The 19,780-nt window shown below is 45.5% G+C and overlaps 1 protein-coding gene and 1 pseudogene across 4 annotated transcripts; one reads left to right on the top strand and one right to left on the bottom strand.

Moving 5' to 3' along the window:
- The first annotated feature begins 5,501 nt into the window (after positions 1 to 5,501).
- LOC136552935 (uncharacterized protein At5g39570-like) lies at positions 5,502 to 9,258 on the top strand. 4 transcript variants are annotated; one of them, XR_010782891.1, is made up of 6 exons: positions 5,502 to 6,241; positions 6,361 to 6,684; positions 7,049 to 7,189; positions 7,376 to 7,558; positions 7,837 to 8,015; positions 9,079 to 9,258. XR_010782891.1 is itself a non-coding variant. In XM_066544508.1 (5 exons), the coding sequence occupies exons 1-5, from the start codon at positions 5,579 to 5,581 to the stop codon at positions 7,957 to 7,959; spliced, it is 1,422 nt and encodes a 473-aa protein (XP_066400605.1). In that variant the 5' UTR covers positions 5,502 to 5,578; the 3' UTR covers positions 7,960 to 9,258. The 4 variants fall into 4 exon arrangements, 2 of the variants coding, with proteins under 2 accessions (XP_066400605.1, XP_066400604.1); XR_010782892.1 differs by having other exon boundaries at positions 9,076 to 9,258; XM_066544508.1 differs by having other exon boundaries at positions 7,849 to 9,258.
- Positions 9,259 to 12,157: 2,899 nt separating this feature from the next.
- Positions 12,158 to 14,694, bottom strand: LOC136549244 (uncharacterized; annotated as a pseudogene).
- Positions 14,695 to 19,780: the final 5,086 nt, after the last annotated feature.

The following is a 19,780-nucleotide window of genomic DNA, read 5'->3' as shown; positions in this document are numbered from 1 at the left end:
GCTAAAGCTAATGCCGGCTCACCGGATGGCAGGCAGCCCAACGCCTCGATTATTAGAGATGGAAACATGGGGGCCTGTTCGGCTGGTATTAAAACCGGCTGAACCTGTTTTGTTGTGAGAGAAAAATTCTGTAGATTCTAGCGGATAAGCCGGCTGATAAGTTCAAGCGAACAGGTCAGAAACTTTTCCGTCGGGAAATGCCTCGTATCTTTATTGGGTAGTGCTAGCTCTCGGACATACGCGTCTACACACCATTTTCAGCGCGTCTACACCCCACACCAGCACCAGCACACCCACGCCCACGTCCCGTGCCTGCATTTTCGCTCGCCTGCGCGGGGACGTTCGAGCCCCTTCCGCTTCTCACACAGTTGCAGTAGGTAACTGTGACAGGTGGATCCATTGTAACATGCAATATCTCCATCTACTTTTTCAAACATCTAGATAATACATTTGCATCTCTGAAACACTTGCAAAGACACCTAAAAACACTTGAAAAAGCCATTACAAAATATACGCAACATCTAGATGAAACATTTGTAACATATGTGTGAAACATATATGCAACATCGAGATAAACACACTTGCAACATACGCCTGATGAAACATTTGGAACAGACGCTTGCAAGATACGTGTATAGACATTGCAATATAAGCAACATCCCGATCTACTTTTGCAACATCCATATGAAACACTTGCAACGTACTACTAAAACATCTGAAACAATTAAAACATATGCTTAGAACATGCGCTTTCAGCGCAACATCTACTTGTTGCTTAGGACAATGAAGGCTCGTCGACGTGTAGAGTTCACCGGAGGCAGTCGCGACGTCGCCACCGTCGACCAAATCAATTCTACCTACCGCAAGGCCCAGCGGGGAGCCCTTCGTGGACATCGGTATCCTGGGCTCCACGTAGGACACGCAGCCCCCGCTGCCGGCACCACAACCCCTACTACCACCGGATCTCTTGCCATGCAGTGGATCTGGTGGAAGGAAGGCTGGTCGGAGGCCCAAGCAGGTTGCGGTGGTCGCTACGCACATGGTCGCGGACATGATTGGGGAAGGCGCCAGCAGCGAGGTGGAGTGTGCCGAGGGCGCGAGGTGCGGGTGGGAGCGTGCGGCGTGCAGCACGGGTGAGCGGCGCGGGCGGGTCGGTCCGTCTACGGACGGACGCCCTGCGAATAGCATGACCGATCTTTATTTCCACGAGGAGGAAAAATTCTATATCCCCAACCCTGTCAAAACTTAAGCCTTATTTAGATGCTCATGTATCTACCTCAATTCACACAACCCACTCCAACACACATTGATTGAGTTGAATACATGGATATTCAAACAAGCCCTTATGGCGGAGATTTTGTCCTCATTCCCGTCTCTGTGTGACGAATTAATCTCCATGTGAATAATTGTTCCTAGGCTAAAGTTAATACTTGCGCATTAGGACGGCAGACAGATCAACATCACTAGGATCCGCGAAAACTATTATTTTTTGCTTTATTGGACAACAATACTAAGGCTTATCTGGATAAGCTTGAGGTAGTTATTAGGCTAAAACTTAGCTTAAATTAGCTGAGATGGGCTAGCTAATACGCTAACAACTAGTTAGAGACTTCACTAAAAAAATCAGTCCACCTATTAGCAGTGTTTTCCTAAACGTTAAACGGTAAACAGTCGGTCACCTACCGTTTAGCCATTATTCAGACAAAACGTCCCATTAAACAGGCTAAACGGCCAATTAAACGGGATAAACGGGTGATTAAACAGAAACGGCGCACCACTGTGTAGCGTTTACACGGTGTTTAAACGGGTTAAACGACCGTTTAAGCGAACGGTGCCTATTAGCCCTCTTATTTGATATATTAGACTAATTTTTAGTTAGCTAGCGATGAGCTATTATATCAAATAGGCTCTAAAAACCGAGTGTAATGCGCGAAGCAATCACCACAAAGTCCACCAACACCATCGCATTATTGGCGCGCTAGCACAGTTCCCGGAATCACCACACAATGGGGTAATCGGCAAGATGAACATCACAATATTAAGGTGAGATTGGATAGGGGCCTGGCGACCGATTCCTTTCTGGATCTTTTCAGGGAAGTGAAGATTTGGCATGTCCAAACAACATTGTCGGATCATTGCTGTCTAGTTGCTGAGTGCATTGAGAATTCCACAAGTAACAGGCGGAGGAAGAAGAATTTTCGCTATGAAAATATGTGGCAGCGTGACCCATCCTATATGGCACTCATCCGCGATGCTTGGGGACCGAACTCAGGAAATGAGGGGCTAGGGGAGATGCAGTGCAAACTGAAAAAAATTCAGAGCACCCTCCAGGATTGGGATCGGGATGTCTTCGGCTCGGTCAGGAAGGCATTGGCCTCCTTGCGCGCTGAGTTGGCGGATGAACGGGGGCGGTCGATCGGCTCTGGTCCATCCCGGAAGGAAAAACAGCTCATGTCGAGGATCTCTGAAATATTATCACGGGAAGAGGTGATGGAGAAACAGAGATCAAGAATGGATTGGCTCAAAGATGGTGATCGAAATACATCACTTTTCCAGGCAAAGTCGAGAGCGAGAGCTAAGCGGAACACTATCAAGTTACTCCGGGATGATGGTACTATTGCTGTAACACAGGAAGACATGGAAGCAGTGGCGACTGACTTCTATACAGATCTTTTCTCGGCTCGGGTATGACCTCAGCGGTGCTTCGCTTTCTCAATGGGGGGGGGGGGGGGGGGGGCGGGAAGGAATTTAGACCAATATCGCTGTGCAATGTCCTTTACAAGATCTGCTCAAAGGTTTTAGCACTGAGATTGAGGGAGTTCCTGGACGAAATTACTGCGGAGGAACAAAGCGCTTTTGTGCCGGGCCGTCTTATCTCTGACAACGTGCTCATTGCTTATGAATGTATTCACTATCTAAAGAGAAAAAAGGGGAAGGCCGGCGCTTGTGCTATCAAGCTGGACATGGCAAAAGCCTATGATCGGGTGGAGTGGGCATATTTGAAAGGCATCATGTTGAGGCTGGGATTCCACTCGGACTTTGTGAACTTGGTCATGAGGTGTGTTAGTTCAGTTTCCTTTTCCATCAGAGTTAACGGTGTACTGACAAATTCCTTCAGGCCTTCTCGGGGTATTAGGCAAGGTGATCCCATCTCACCATACCTTTTTCTTCTTTGCTCGGAAGGTTTATCTTGTCTCTTGAGATCGATTGGCCCGGTGCACGTAGCCAGGGGTGTTAGAGTCGGTGTACACTCTCCCTGGATATCGCATTTGCTTTTTGCGGATGACTGTATCGTCTTTTCAGAAGCGTCGCAAAGAGGGGCTGGTAGATTGATGGAGATTCTGACTAGATACAACCAAGGCTCTGGACAATTAGTTAACAGAGACAAGTCTGCTATCTTTTTTAGTAAGAATTGTTCTCAAGATATGAAAACAGAAGTGTGCCAGGAATTGGATATTCAGAAGGAGGCGCTAGTAGAAAAGTATCTGGGCTTTCCAACTGAATCGGGTAGGAGTTTGAGTGGCTTATTTGAGTTCCTCCCGGCTCAGATGAGAAACAAGATTGATGGCTGGTGTGGTAGAGAGGCAAGCTGTGCGGGCCGACAGGTGCTAATCAAATCTGTAGCACAGGCGGTCCCAACTTATTCAATGAGTTGCTTTCTCCTCCCGATTAATATTTGCAAGAAAATGAAAACTGCAATCTCAAACTATTGGTGGGGGAGTTCGGCTGACAACCGGCGCATACACTGGATGAGCTGGGAGCGCCTAACTCGCCCCAAAAATATTGGAGGAATGGGGTTTCGTGATCTTCGGTGCTTTAACTTGGCATGCTTGGGAAACAAAGCTGGAGACTAATCTCTCGGCCTGACTCACTATGTGCAAAAGTATTGAAGGGACGGTATTATCATGACTCAGAGTTTATAGACGCAACCAGGAAAAAACATGCAAGTAGCACATGGAGAGCTATCATGGCTGGAAGAGAAGCACTGCAATCTGGACTGATCAAAAGAGTGGTCGATGGCAACAACACAGGGATCTGGAGGGACAGATGGATTGCAAACCATTTTGAGGGCCGACCAATCACTCCACATGATGATCAGAATGTGGTGATGGTGGCGGATTTATTAACTGAAAGTGGCGAGTGGAATGCAGCAGAGAAATGGAGAACAAGACGCACCAAAGTGGCGCCCGCCGTGTCCTGGATGGGTGACGGTTAATTCTGATGCCGCGTTTCAGGTGGTTGGCAATGCAGGTGCGACAGCGTGCATCATCCGGGACCATCAGGCCGGGTGGTTTCATGGCCGCTCAAGCTCGCTGGTATGACAGGGCACTCGATGCTTGTGTGATGGAGGCCCTTGCTTGCCGGGATGGGCTCAGGCTGGCGCTGCAACATGGCGAACAGCGAGTGATTCCGGAGACAGACTGCTTGGAGCTAGTCAATCTGTGGAAGAAAAGAACAGTTCAGCGCTCTGTCGTAGACCCGGCTTTGAAGGAGATTCAGGATTTGCAGATTGCCTTTCAAGATTTTTCTTTTGTTTAGGTTAATAGACGATGTAATAATATAGCTCATACATTAGCTAAACAAGCCACCAATACACATCGACCGGAGATGTGGCATGTAACTCCAGCATGTGTAGCCGACTTGGTGATGTCGGAGGCCTCGTCCGGTTTATCGTAATGAAAGTCCAAAAAAAAAGAAAAAAAGAATCACCACACAATGCGGACCAGAACACCCCTGCGGGAGGAATCTCTACCCCGGAGGCCTCACACCCATCCCAAACAGTTCTCTCGAGATTCGTTGATTTGAGGTGAATCAAAGGTCAAACGTATCTACCACGTCAACGTCCCCAAGGCCCGGAGCTGATGCCGCTCGCCTCACTCATGCTCTGGTTGACTTCATCAGCCTCGCGCAAAACGCAAAGCCTAGTCCTCTTCCTCCCGATCGCACGCACTGGATCACCGTTGACTCGTCGATCCGAGGCGAGCTCCCCACGTGCCACGTGGTGCCGTCACCGTGCGGTTTTGACTTTGACAGGCAGGGTCGAAGCCTCACGGCCTCCATTACGGCAGCACGCGAGAGAAAGAGACGGCCCCACCCCCACTCCATATAACGATGATCGTGAATTCGTGATCCCGATGCTGATCCCACAGTGCGGCCGCGGCGCAATAATGGAATTGGGTGGCGGCGGTGGCCTCCGTCCTCTTCCCCGCCATCACGCAACGCCACAATCGCTTCTGGCCTACGCCTCTCGCTCTCACGTCGCCGTCACCTCGAAAGTGGCTAAAGAGAAGAAAAGTCAAAACTGATACTCAGCATGTTCTCTACGATCGTATTTCCCCGAGGGTGGGCAAGCGTTCTGGCGCCAGGCACCAACCTCGAGCAGCTGGTTTATAAAGTGCTCTGAGTTTAAAAAAAAAAAGTGGCGAGTGGTTAACATGCCACCAGCTGCTACAGCCGCCGCCTCCGCCTCCTCCTGCCGCTCTTCCCACTCCCCAGCCCCCCGCTCTTCCCACTTCGACGAGTCTGCCCCCCTTCACTTCACCTCCACCTCGCCACCCACCAACCCCCGCCATCCCCAATGGCGGCCGCCGCTGCCAACGCCGACTACCCAGACGACAACGAGTTCGACGACTACAACCCGCACCCCTACGCTGGCGGCTACGACATCACCGCCACCTACGGCTCGCCTCTCCCGCCCTCCCCCGCCACCTGCCACCCCGTCGCCTCTCCCGCCGCGACGCCCGCCCCCACCGCCCCGCAGCCGGTGCCGCGACCTCCGCGACCTCAGCCGCCCGCACCCGCACCGGCCCCGGCGCCAGCGCCACAGCCCCCTAAGCCGAGCTCGCCACCAGCCCCGGCCCCGGCGCCCACGGCGGAGCCGTACTACTGGCCCAAGCCGTACGACTACGGGGACGCGCCGCGTCACCAGCCGTTGTACCCCACGCCGGAGGTGTTCCGCGGGTGGCCGTTCCTGCCGCCGCCACCGGCGCCGCACTGCCGCTGCCGCTCCGCGTGCGCCCACCACCGCGACTACTGGAGGCAGTGCATGCGGGGGCTGGACTACCTCTTCGGCCACTGCGACGGCTACGGGGAGCGCCGCATCGAGGTCGACTCCCTCGGGGTCCCCGTCTACGCCAACAGGAAGGGGGGCGTTGAGGACGCCGTCGTCGTCGAGGTGGCGCCACCGGCCACCGGGACTGTGCAGTGGCACGACACCGGCGAGGAGCAGTTTCAGAGCAACGTGAGCAATTTATATGCAAGCTGTGCCGTTCTGGATTTTCCTCAACTCTCTCGAGTGCTGTGCTGCATTGTTACTGACGGATGGGGGGATTTCCCTTCTATTTTGGTGTTTGGAAACAGCGATCGTCTTGCTATGGTCATGCACAAGAGGAGGCGCATTCATATGAGCAGCCTACCTACACTTCATATGATCGATCTTATGAACAGCCTACCTACACTTCTTCATATGATCGATCCTATGGACAGCCTAACTACACTTCATATGACCGATCCTATGAACAGACTGCCTACACTTCATATGGCCAATCCAATGAACAGCCCTACAGTTTTCATGGTGTTCCCGATGAGACTACTTGGTTTCCTAATCAGAGCTACCAGGAGGTCTATGGAGAGGAGGAATCTCAATCCCAGGAGGTCTACAGAGAGGAGGAATCTCAATACCAGGTGCTTATCACACATGATTATGTCGCTAACATGAGCACTTAGCTCGATTATGCATTACTGCATTGTCATTTTAATCTTTTTTTTTTCAGTTATGAGAAGTACAATTGTTTAATTTATCCTCCAGTGAACGATTTTGCCATCTGCGTGCCAGTGCTGTACACAACAAAGCAATTTTAAATTATACACAACAAAAGAGTTTTATCTGTAGCAAGAAGCGCAGTAGCCAAAAGCGCCAAAATAAATATAACCATTCTTTATGTTCTAGGTGCTTGAAGTTTCAGCTTATGACCAACTACTTTTGAATCTTACAAACTGATGCAGCATATTTTCTATCCTTCTAATAACTGTTGAATATTACATGTAGGAATTCTTGTCTTATGATGAAGATAGTAAAATTTCGTCTCAACCTATTTTTAGCTACAATCAGCATTTTGGTGAGCAACCACTTCATATTCATGTTGAGCCTCCAGAAACAGTTTCTTCTCACAAGTTGGAGTACTATGAGGTTTGTTATTGATCTGGCAGCCCCATTACTTAGTGTTTCATTTTGGTTTTAAGGAACATACTTTCCTGGATTATCTTTGTTGATAAATTATATGCTTCCTCAGGAGGACCTTATGTATCTGTAACACATCTTGTGTTTATCAGTCCTCACTATTCTGAACTAAGTTATATTTTGGTCCTGGTGTAGAACTTCTTGACGTACAACAGCCAAAATGATGTTGATAATTTGGAGAGTTCAAGACAATCATATGAGATACAACCCTATGTGGACATCCCTTATGATCAACTTGAACCTTATAGGCCTTCATGGTCTCTGAATTCAGGATACTATCAGGCCTGCACAGAAGGGATAACTCCTGAATATGACAATGTAAGTTAGATAACTTCATGGATTTTGCCCCGCTATGCATATTGTTTGAATTTCATGCCTATTTATAATTGGGGGTAAATTTCAATTGTTTGTGTGATTTATTTATGCTATCATTTTAAACCATTTCTGTTTTAACACTTCCAAACATTACTTCTATCTTATCTGCGGTGTTACTGATACCTTTTTTGAGCTTTCCTCATTTTTTGATGCTCACTGTTCATTTAAATTGTTAATTCTTGCATGCGGTATGTCTATGGAATCTAATTATTCTTTGACAGCTTTGCTTACAGCATACGCTGGCATCTGATGAATGCTGGGATATGTCAAGCTTATTTATGTCCCCATTCTATCCTCAAGAAGCACGATCTTATGAGCAGTCTCATGGTGATGAAAATGTCTAAATTGGAAGTGCAACTGGAACGTGCTTTCTGAAGATAATCACCAGATAGCTAAATTGGTATGCACAACAATGTGTGTGTGTTTTCTATGGTTTGTTGCTATATGAATCTGGATCGCCATACAATGGCCCATACTGTTTTCTGAAACCAGCCAATTGCTCTATGTGGGACTGGATGTGCCATAATATCCTTTCCATTTTTCCTTGTGATTGATGGGTGACCTTTTGTCATTTTATTTCTTGGATCGCTAAACTGAACAAAGAAAATTGTTTTCTATTTTGAAATGCGGTAGATCAAAATGTCATAATATCCATTACGGAAGCTCTCCACATTTCTCACAAAGTTCCTTGCTGAATCAAAATGGTTTTCGGGAACGGCAGAACCTTTTCGTTTTGCCATCCAACCAGACAGAAGCACGAAACTACCACTATCTCTAACTTTGGATATAATAGGCACCTAGTCGTTTTACTTTACTTAGATAGTGTGTCTCCCAGATATCATTAGCATTATTGTTGCAAACAGGTCTGTAGCCTATTGTCACAGCCTCACAAGAGCCTTAGTAACACCTTAGGTCCTGAGTTCGACTCCCCATGGGAGCTAATTTAGATAGGCTGGGGTTATAATTTAGACAGGCTGGGGTTAAAAAAAACACCCGTCGTCAGCTGTGTTCCTGAGTTATATGTCTAACCACTTGAGTCGATTTCGGTGAGATGCATATATATGGCCGCAGGCATGTGTCCTGGGTGCTCGGTGGCACATCTCGGCCAGCGCGCGAGAAGTTTCTTCTCAATGCAATACTGTGGGGGCGGGCTTTCCCCCGTAGGTTGAGTTTATTTTGCTGGGCTTGCCAATACAATTACTCACATACAGAATACAGAATTGTTTAGTGCTCCATTGGATCATTGTTTCTTTACCTTTAACACAGCTGAATTCTTCCGGACGGTGGCACAAAAGAAAAGTTAGAATGATTTCAATTGGCAATTTCAATGGATTATGTTTTTGTTTTGATCAAATCAGGATATAGGAATTCTTTTGTCATTTTACATGCTTCTACTCTTTTGTGCTAAAGTATTTTTCGTCTTCACCTTTGTATAACAAAGTTGTGTGATATGTAACCAGCAGGGTGATGAAACTAACCATATTAGTCAATTCTGGAACTTTGGACATTAGTCAATGTCGCTTCAGGTTCAATTGTATTTGTATAATTGTATTCACATGTTATTTTAATTTACTGGCTATGTGTAATGAAAAGTTTACTTGTAAGATATTATGTTCCAAGTATATGGGAGACCAGTTGCAGAATTGCTGACCAGAGATACATTCACCCTATGTTAGATTTTCAGTTTGCCTAAAGCTGAAGCTGATTTTGTACATTATTCTTCTTCATTACTAGAGTCTTGTTTGGACCAGGAAATTCTGGGTTCCTGGCTGCAAATAGCATCAGATATTACATTCTTCCTTACATGAGTGCAAATACCAGTCTTTTCAGCTTGCTTTTCCTATAAGTTACAAGGTGGCTTAGTTCACACCTCAGTCTAATTTTCAATTTTCATCTTGTTTGACGTAAGCCAGGTTTTGCTGTCCTGTTTCTGTATGTATGTATGTCTTTTGACAATGTCTTGTGTCAAAGTTATTAGGTAGTGTAAAACCGAACGATCATTTCAGGATCTTCGCAGGGCTCTGCTTGTCATCTGATACCGGAGACATTCTTTGTTCCTCACGAGAGTTACTTTCTGTTATGTTGTTCTTAAAATCTACTTATGTGGTAATCATCAGCAAGATGTTGTATGAAACATTTCTTTATGGTACTAGCTACTTTTTTGGTAGAACTCTATGCTGTGCGAATTTATGGACAGCAGTTCGTGGCAACAATATCTGGGACAGTGTTACAGCCTGTTCGCTTGCTCGTAAACGATCGTAAATTTTCAGCCGGGAACAGTGTTTTTCTCTCACACCAAACCAGCCAGCAGTAAATAATCCACGATACGATACGACCTCCCGAACAGGCTGTATATATGAAGAAACTGCACTGTTTTCAGGACTTGTAGCTTCCCTGAAAACTTGGTCATGAAGCAACCGAAGGTGGGGACTTTGATGAAGTTACGGCTAAATCCGATTACAGCGTACAGCGTACAAAGATGGAGGCTCATTCCAAGTATGGTGTCACTTCTGGGTATCTCCTAGGCCCATAGTCTGCTGGTCACCTGGTACCGAACAGGAAATCATTGGTGGTTCACACTAGTGTTCGGTGGTTCACACTAGTGTTCGTTGCTATCTATTTTCAGGTCAAATCTTTGCTGCTATCCTGGGCCTCCAAGGCCTGGCCCAACTGGTCCTTTGGTCGACTTTGGTAGGGAAAAGTCCATTTTTCCTCCCTCATCTCTTGCAGTCGTCCGAATTTCCTCCCTGAACCATAAAACCAGGAATCTTTCCTCCTCCATCTATGAAAACCGGTTATTTTTGCACCTTGGTTGATTTCGCAGGCTGTTTGTGCCTAGGTGGACCGCCGACACGGCAACCACGCTGACGCCGTTTCAAAGGATGCGGCCAGCGGCCGAGCGAAACCCTAGGCCATTCCCGTCGCTCCTTTCCTCTCTCTCTCTCTCTCTCTCCGCTTCCTCTCTCCCCCGTTATTCTCCACTGAAACGTAACCAAAGCTCCACCATTGCCATTGATGTCGGCCTCAGCCAGTACGAGCTCATCGTGCGCATCTTGGGCCGGCGATGGTGGCGTACGGCAGTCGCCGATACCCTACCGGGTCGGTCCTCTCGCCTACGAGCCAGCGGTGCTGTGCTACTGCGGGCAGAAGGCTGCTCGCTGGATCTCATGGAGCGACGATAATCCAGGCCGTAGGTATTTCAAGTGCTATCGTGCTCGGGTGAGTGAATGTTGAATTGATGGTGTTCTGAATCCTTGATTTTGGTTGCCAATTTCTGGTTTTGGGTGGTAATTTGGGGAAAATTTTCTACACAGAGTGGTGGATGTTCCTTCCGTGGGTGGTATGAACCTCCGCATGATGATTTTGTACGAGATCTTCTAGTCGATTTGCGTGATGCCGTGTGGAATCTAAAAAGGGAGAGGGGCAATTTACAACAAGATCTTGCTACTGTCGGGAACCAGCTTGAGCAAGAGAAAACAGAGAATGCACGCTTACTTGCTGCTGTCGGGAAGCAGCTTGAGCAAGCGAAAACAGAGAATGCACGCTTATTAGCCAAGGATGAAGAACCTGTTGCCTCCCTTGCTAAAGTGAAGATGGAGATGCAGAGGCTTGTGTTGTTTCTGGTGTTATTGGGACTAGTCATGGTAGTAGTTGGTATGAGGTTAGTGTAGAAGGAAGAGAAATGCTGCCTAGATTGGGTACCCCATAATGTAATGTTAATCTCTAATGTAATGTGTAGTACTGATGTATTGTTTGGCACATTATAATCTGTGAAGAGAATATGGTGTTTGTGTTTTACTGAAATATGGTAATTTTTATTGTAAAATAGTTATTAACAAAAAATGGAACTTTAACCAAAAGACGGTAAAACATGGCAGCAAGAAATGTCTCCAAATGTCTGAAGCACACATCCATACATAAGTCTGCAAATGTCTGAAGCACAAATATCACAAGTCTGGTTACACAAACACGTGCATGTCTGGTTGCACATACATAAGTTTAGCTACAAATAGCACACATCCATACATAAGTCTGCTTGCACATGAACTAGAGCATCACAGATTTGCTGATTCCCATGGTGGAAGCATGAGCATAGGTCCTGGGCGTGGGTTACTTTTTTTAGCCTTCCCCAAACGTGGAGCAGTGGCAGATACTTGTGCAGATGTTGTCCCAAAGGTGATGTTGATGCTAACACTTGCACTTGCATGAGGTCTTAGCGCATTTGCTGAAAGCTGCATAGTAGCAGAACCACCGGTTGTAGTTGTTACCTTTGCACTTGCTTTACTGGTGACCATCTTCTGGAATGCAAGAAACCAGGAAGAGTGTTAGGCAACATAGTATGCAAGATATTTAGAAACAATATAAAGGAAGACATCTGTTACGTTCGATTTGGAGCCTTGGCATGTAGTCACTGTAGGATTCTTCCTTTTTTTGAGGTGGAGCAGGTTTCATCAGTGTTTGACATCATCACAATGGCTTTGGAAGCACCATGAATAGGAGCCATCGACTGTGCATAGCCATCATTGGAAGAAGCAGCAGTACCTATTCCTGTATGCCCAGGATTGGAAGAACTTGCAGCTGTTTTTTGTCACAGGAACATTTGTTATGCCCCGCAACCTTGCATTTGGAGCACCTGATGACAGTCCCAACTTTTGACATTTTTGTATGTTTGGGTGGCTCAGTTGGGTCCCTCCTTCTCTCGGTTTTGGGCCTACCTGGCATCCTCACATATCCTGGAGCTCTAAGTGGGGGTCTATCTAATACAGGCCAATTGGTCATGCCTTCAACTGGGTTAAGGCAGTAGGCATATGTCTTCCGAAAATCATCAACTGAGTAGCAGTTGGCAATGTACTCCTCTAAGCGGCTAGTCTTAAAATATATGCAGGATATGGCATGTGGGCATGGCAATCCTGATAGTTGCCAGTATCTACATGAGCACTCTTTTTTATCTAAGTCAATTGTAAATCTATTCTCCCAGTGCACCACTTCAAATTTTTCTGCCCCATTACATATTGCATGACAGTGGCCTGACATTGTGATGTAAGAATTCAACTTCTTCAAAATGTTAGGGCATATGAAGGTAGACCACCTATGTGATTTAGTAACATTGTCATGGATCCTAACCATCACTTTCCTTCTTATTGTTTCTAAAATAGTGATTATTGGAAAATATCTAGCTTCGACAATCCACTTGTTAAATGACTCACACAAATTGTTATCCACACTATCACAATTTGATCCTAACCTGAACCATGCCCTGCTCCAGTGTTGTGGATGAGTGTTAAGAATAGCTTGAGCTCCTTGAACTGTTGCCCTAGCTAACCTTGCTCTAGCCAAGTTGAACAACATCAGACAAGGGGCCTTGGCACAAGCCCAGAACTTCTTCTGCCACTCCTTTTCAGTGAAATGTTTCTTCCAATTAGCATATATATGCCTTGCACAATTTCTGTGTTCTGCATTTGGAGCCCAGTTTTGCACTGCATTTAAAATTCCCTACAATAAACCAACCTAGAGTTACATACTTTTTCGTAACACATGTAATGCAGTAAAGCTCAATATGATGAAGGTAGCACACATACCTTTTGCTGATCTAAAATAAACACCCAATTAGAGCCATCACCAACACCTAAGTCCTTAAACAACAGACCACAAAACCAATCCCAAGTTTCATTTGTTTCTTTTTCAACCACAGCCCATGCAATAGGGTACATCTGGTTGTTGGCATCCCTCCCTATAGCACACAATAATTCACCATTAGTTGCACCTTTAAAAAAGCATCCATCTAGTCCCACAACTCTCCTACAACCTGCAATGAAACCTTTCTTCAAGGCATCCAGGCAAATGAACATTCTTTGAAAAGTTGGAGGCTCCACATGTGGTTCTTTTACCACTATGACAGTGCTGCCAGGATTACTTCTCAGTAGCTCATCCTAGTAGTCATACAGTCTCTGGTACTGTCCTTTTGTGGAGTCTAGTACCTTCTGCATGACCATGGCCTTTGCTCTCTTGAGCTTAGCAATGTTAACATCTGCAAACATCTCTTCTTGCACAGTCTGCTTCATGCTTCCATAATTCCATGTAGGATTGGCCATTATGAACTTCTCATACCTCTCTGCAATCCTTCTAGCAGTAACCAACCTGCTGTCCCTCCTAGGAGGACATGTGTGGAATTCATTAAATGTGACAATCTGCCAGCTCTCAGTCCTAGTGTTGGTTGATAACAAAATGATCCATGGACAGTGCTTCCATTCACACTTTGCCCTCACTCTTGTTGGCTCATCCTTTACGAATTTGATACATTTCCTCTCAGCAAGGCCATATCTAATTATTGCCTTCTTAAATTGTTGTTTGCTTCTGAACTTCATGCCTAAGGAGAAAATTGGAGTACCTGGGCTCTTCTTAAACCTTGGTAGGCCATCATTGTTTCTTATTAATTCTCCCTCACTATGAGCTTCCACTTTAGAGGCTTCTTCTTCACTGCTCTTTACATATGGAGTACCATACCCATCTTCAATAATTTCAAATCCGGCAAGCATACTAGTTGAGCCTTTCAGCACCACATCATCTAGTGTTGCACTTTGTCCCTCCTTCATCTTCTTTTTTAAATCCCTGAACTTTTTGATAATTTCTGCAGCTTCATCATCGTCTTCAGAAGAGCAGGAGTCTCCATGCATGTAGTCACTGTCTGCACTTGACTCTTCTTCCTCATGCGTCTTGTTCTTAGCTTTTTCTGAGTAGTACTCTTCATTTACAGCCTCATCTTGTTGTGGATCCTCAACATATATATCAGCCACCACTCCTTTTTCGATAGCATCTGACATTTGAATGCAAGCATTGTCGTCCAATAGAACGCGAAGTCCACTATCAAGTTCTTTACCAGGGAATAACCAGTGCAGCAAAGCCCCCTCTGATATAGTGCAGTGATCTTTTAGATGACCAACAACCTCTGGCAAAGACACTTTATCCCTCTCAATGTGAGACATTGCCTCCAATCCACCAAAATAGTCCAATCTGTTACCAATTTTGACAAATTGACCATTGAAATGGAACCTCACAACAAGGGTGCTTAAAACATCCATGTCCACACTGCAAGTAGAATGCACTTCAATCAGGTGCTTAGAACATGCATCTACTTATTTAAAAACTCATTGACATAACCAACTCCCGATGCATAAGTACATCCTACACTCAAATCACTTGGATCTCAACTATGCAGCACAAGTAATAAACTAAGCAACTGTGTTGAATAAACTAGCCTCCAAATCAACCGTGTGCCCTAGGCAATCGAATAAACAAACCCCTAACTAAGCCCCCAACATATTCTTAACCTTACAGTACACACCAATTCCAAAGCATCAGAATATAAAATCTAAAGATTTGGGGATTAGTTGGCTTAACCTCTCCGCTGTCTTTAGATCCCAGCGTCGTGGCCTGCCCACTGACGGGATCCAGTGTCGCCGCGGCAGGGAACCTCAGTGCCACCACCTCTACTGGGAATCTTTCTTCTCCGTCGTCGTCACCGTCTTACTAGAGCGGAGAGAGAGAGAGAGAGAGAGAGAGAGAAAAGGAGCGACGGGAATGGCCTAGGGTTTCACTCGGCCGCTGGCCGCATCCTTTGAAACGGCGTCAGCGTGGTTGCCATGTCGGCGGTCCACGTAGGCACAAATAGTCTGTGAAACCAACCAAGGTGCAAAAATAACCGGTTTTTATAGATGAAGGAGGATAGATTCCTGGTTTTGTAGTTGAGGGAGGAAATTCGGACGACTGCAAGAGACGAGGGAGGAAAAATGGACTTTTGCCACTTTGGTATTGATGGAGGTGGAGAGATGTTCCAAGAATAGAACAGGACTCTGAGATGTTTTAGAGGTACGAATGAACTAGTAAATTTCTGAACTCTGTAGTGAAGTGCTACTAAACAAAGTGTGAAATAATATTGAAGACAAATGCACTCTTTGTTTCCTGGTATTGCAAAGGCGGTTTGGGATTAAATCCTCTCTTGGGAGAACTTATTGTTGCAGGTGGGCAGAGGGGATTCAATGGGCCGAGTTCAAGGCGGCGGCGGGACAGAGCTCGGGCACGCCGCGCTCGCTCCAGTGGCGCGGCCTCGCAGAGGAGAGGAGCCCACGGCGGCGCATCCTGCTGGCGAGTCGCGGAGAAGGGGAGCACGCGGTGTGCGGCGTGTGCCGGTGCCGCGCCTGGCTGGCGAGGGAGAGAGGTGATGCGGCGCGGCCGTGTGGGAAGAGAGGGAGCGATGCTGCTCGCGACGCGCGTGGGAAAGGGGAGAGCGGCGACTGGGGGCGCATTCTGGAATAGGCTTACAGTGAATGGGAAAATGAGATAGGGTTATGTGAATGGGAACGGGCCTCCATCGGGCCTCGCATAAAATACGGGCCATACCGTGCCAGCCCACGTACCTGGGGTGCCGAGCTAAAATAGCGTGCTTCGTGTCGGGCCATCGTACAACGAGCTGCATGGACATCTAGGTTGCCTTTCCGGCAGTAATTTTACTAATTAATGTATTATTTGTTTCTATATACTACTACTATTGGCGCGGACCTGGTGCGGTTAAGATATGTTTTATCCTGCCGTCCCCATCCGAAGGGAGTTTTTTATTAATTAATTTTTTCAACGGTTACAAATTTTGTTCAACTGTATTTTTAAAAAAATAGGCTGGCACCTAGTAGGCTAAAAACTCAAATTATTATAGTTTGACGTGTCCATTGGAGTAAAATTGAAAATACTTTATTCCAGCGTTCAAAGTTTTATTACTATGCAAGCTCAGCGGAGACGTTTAGGAGTGTTCTGGGTTACTATAGTCCAGTTGTACGTTTTATATGAAAGTTACTACTGTTATTTACAAATATCGTTATCTTTAGAAATTGACAAATATTTAGAAATTTACTAATATGTACTACCCTTATTTAACAGTAGTAAATATTTGTCGCTGGTGACAATTTTTTATCACAACTATTATCTTTTGCTCAAACAAATACTTACCACTAGTAACAAATATTTACTACTGTTATTTTTTATTACGGGTAGCCAACTAGGAAGGTAGCGGCAGAGGTACTTGGAGTGACCAAAGGAAATGGATGCGACTTAAAAGACGTTTGGTGGTGAAATGAAGATGTGCAAAAGGCTATCAAGAAAAAGAAGGAATGCTACAAGCGCTTGTACCAAGACCGGTGTGCAGACAACGTAGAGAAGTACAATGTGACAAAGAAGACTGCAAAACATGCGGTGGGAGAGGCGAAGGGGCAGGCTTACGAGGGTCTTTACCAAGGTCTGAATACGAAGATGGGGAGAAGGACATCTATAGGATAGCTAGGGCTCGTGATAGGAAGACAAGGAACTTCAACCAGGTCAAGTACATTAAGGATGAGAGGGAGCAGCTCTTGGTGAAGGAGGATGAGATCAGACATAGATGGCAAGAGTATTTTAACAAGTTGTTCAATGGGGAGAATGAGAACTTCACTGTTCGGTTGGACGACTCGTTTGATGACACCAATAGGCGCTTTGTGCGTAGGATCCAAGTGCAGGAGGTTAGAGAAGCTCTGAATAGGATGAAAGTGGGTAAAGCGATGGGCCCTGATGGTATTCCAATCAAGGTGTGGAGGTGTCTCGGGGATGTAGCTATAGTATGGCTAACGAAGATGTTCAACAATATCTATCGATCGACAAGATGCCTAAGGAGTGGAGAAGAAGCATATTGGTACCAATCTACAAGAACAAGGGAGACATCCAAAGTTGCACTAATTATAGGAGAATTAAGTTGATGAGCCACACGATGAAGTTGTGGGAGAGAGTTATCGAGCATCGACTGCGAGGAATGACACGGGTATCTATGAACCAATTTGGTTTCATGTCCAGAATATCAACCATAGAAGCAATTTTCTTAATAAGATAAGTTATGGAGCGGTTCAGGAGCAGAAGAAGGACCTACACATGGTTTTCATTGACTTAGAGAAGGCTTATGACAAGATACCAAGAAATGTCATGTGGTGAGCGTTGGACAAACATAAAGTCCCAACAACGTATGTTAGCCTTATCAAGGACATGTACAACAATGCCGTGACTAGTGTCCGAACAAATGATGGTAACACAGATTAGGACTTCATCAAGGGTCAGCCTTGAGCCTGTATCTCTTTGCCTTGGTAATGGTTGAAGTGACTAGGGACATTCAAGGGGATATCGCTTGGTGTATGCTGTTTTGCAGATGATGTAGTGCTAGTTGATGAAAGCCAGGTAGGAGTAAATAGGAAACTGGAGTTGTGGCGGAGTCTAAAGGTTTTACAATAAGTCGAACTAAAACAGAATACATGAGATACGACTTTAGCAACGCTACACATGAGGAGGGAGATGTGAGTTTGGAAGGTCATGTGGTGCCTAAGAAAGATACTTTCCGTTATATAGGATCGATGCTGCTGAAGGATGGAGATATTGATATAGACGTTTGCCATAGGATTAAAGCTAGGGTGGATGAAGTGGCACTAAGCATCTGGCATTCTCTGTGATAAGAGGGTACCATAAAAGCTTAAAGGCAAGTTCTATAGAACGACGATTAGACCCGCTATGTTGTATGGAGCAGAATGTTGGCCTACAAAAAGACGACATGTCCAACAACTGAGTGTCGCGAAAATGTGTATGTTGCGTTGGATTTGTGGTCATACAAGGTTGGATCGAGTTCGCAACGATGATATACGTGACCGTCTAGGGGTAGCACCAATTGAAGAAAAGCTTGTCCAACATCGATTGAGGTGGTTTGGCCATGTCCAAAGAAAACCTTAGAGGCACAAATGCATTGTGGAGTTCTAAGTCGGGATATAATGTGAGGAGAGGTAGAGGAAGACCGAAGCTGACTTGGAAGAGGCAATAAAAAGAAATTTAAAGGGTTGTGATATACCAAGATATCTTTGTTTGGATATGAGTGCTTGAAAACAGCTATTGATGTGCCTGAACCGTGAATGTTGACATTTAACTGTAACATACCTCAACTTGCTTCGGACTATAATGCTTTGTTGTTGTGGTTGTTTTTTTATTACTACTGTTATTTCTTTCGATGCATAATTATGAATGGCCCCTGTGCAGTAAACTTGGTTATACTACTTATCGAGGCGTTTGTATTCTGGATAATGTATGTTTTATTACAGTTGTCCTTCGCTTCAATAAATAATTCCGGATGGGCTCATGGTGCAGTAAACTTGGCTATGCTGCTTATCGAGGCGTCCAGTCTCTGGATGAGAAATTTTTTATTACTATCATTTGTTTGGAACTTTGGATAAATAATTCTGGACAGGCCCATGCAGAGTAAACTTTGTTGTGGCGTGGCGTCCGGTCAGTGGGTAAGAATAATTGTGTATTACTACTATTATCTTTTGGTTCGATAAATAATTACCGTCGGGGACATGCCTAATAATTACCGGCAACTGAATCCCACGGTGTAAGGACTTTATTAACTCCATCCGTTCGTTCAGTAATAAAAAGTAATTATGAAAGATAAAAAAGATTCTTATATCTTATGGCCCCGTTCGCTTGTCTTAAATTTGGCTTGTTTGACTTATTTTTTCAGTCTTCTTAAGAAAAGGAGAGAAAAAGGAGAGGAAGGTGGCTGGAAAAGAGAGACTTATTCTTGAGTTAGTGCATTAGACGACGAGTTGATGTCTCGGGAGAATATGTAGCAGAGGAGCAGCCTGCCAATAAAAAGCACTGTCCCCTCCTTTCTTTTGTTAAACAAAACGAACTAAAGACAATTAGTAGCCGAGTTTCACCATTACGATCGATCTAACCTCGCAGGTAATATAAACACTAAGCACTGCGCTGCCTTTTGTTTTTACTAGTAACAGACCGGTAACTCTTCGTGCTTCCTTAGTAATCTTTTTTTTATTTAAAAATACCAAACGATGTCGACTAATTGAATGGATTTGGAATCGGGTAGCTATAGTGTGGTAGATGGATCAACAGAAAGATTTAAAGATTGGAGAGACAGGAACTAGAGAGAACAGTGCTTTGCTCTTGCTTACGAGTTGAGCGAGGGAGGGGAAGGCGACGAGGTCGTGGTGCGGGTGTGGCTGTATGACCAGCTCGGGCGAAGAGCGGAGGCTGACAGTGCGGGCGTTCCTGTAGGATTGGATGCAGGACCTCCTCGTTGATGTCGTCCACCGTCTC

Source organism: Miscanthus floridulus, chromosome 4 (genome assembly GCF_019320115.1).
Source record: "Miscanthus floridulus cultivar M001 chromosome 4, ASM1932011v1, whole genome shotgun sequence".
Lineage (NCBI taxonomy): Eukaryota > Viridiplantae > Streptophyta > Magnoliopsida > Poales > Poaceae > Miscanthus > Miscanthus floridulus.
The sequence above is the reverse complement of the archived record's forward strand: the minus strand, read 5'-3'. Positions and strand labels throughout refer to the sequence as shown.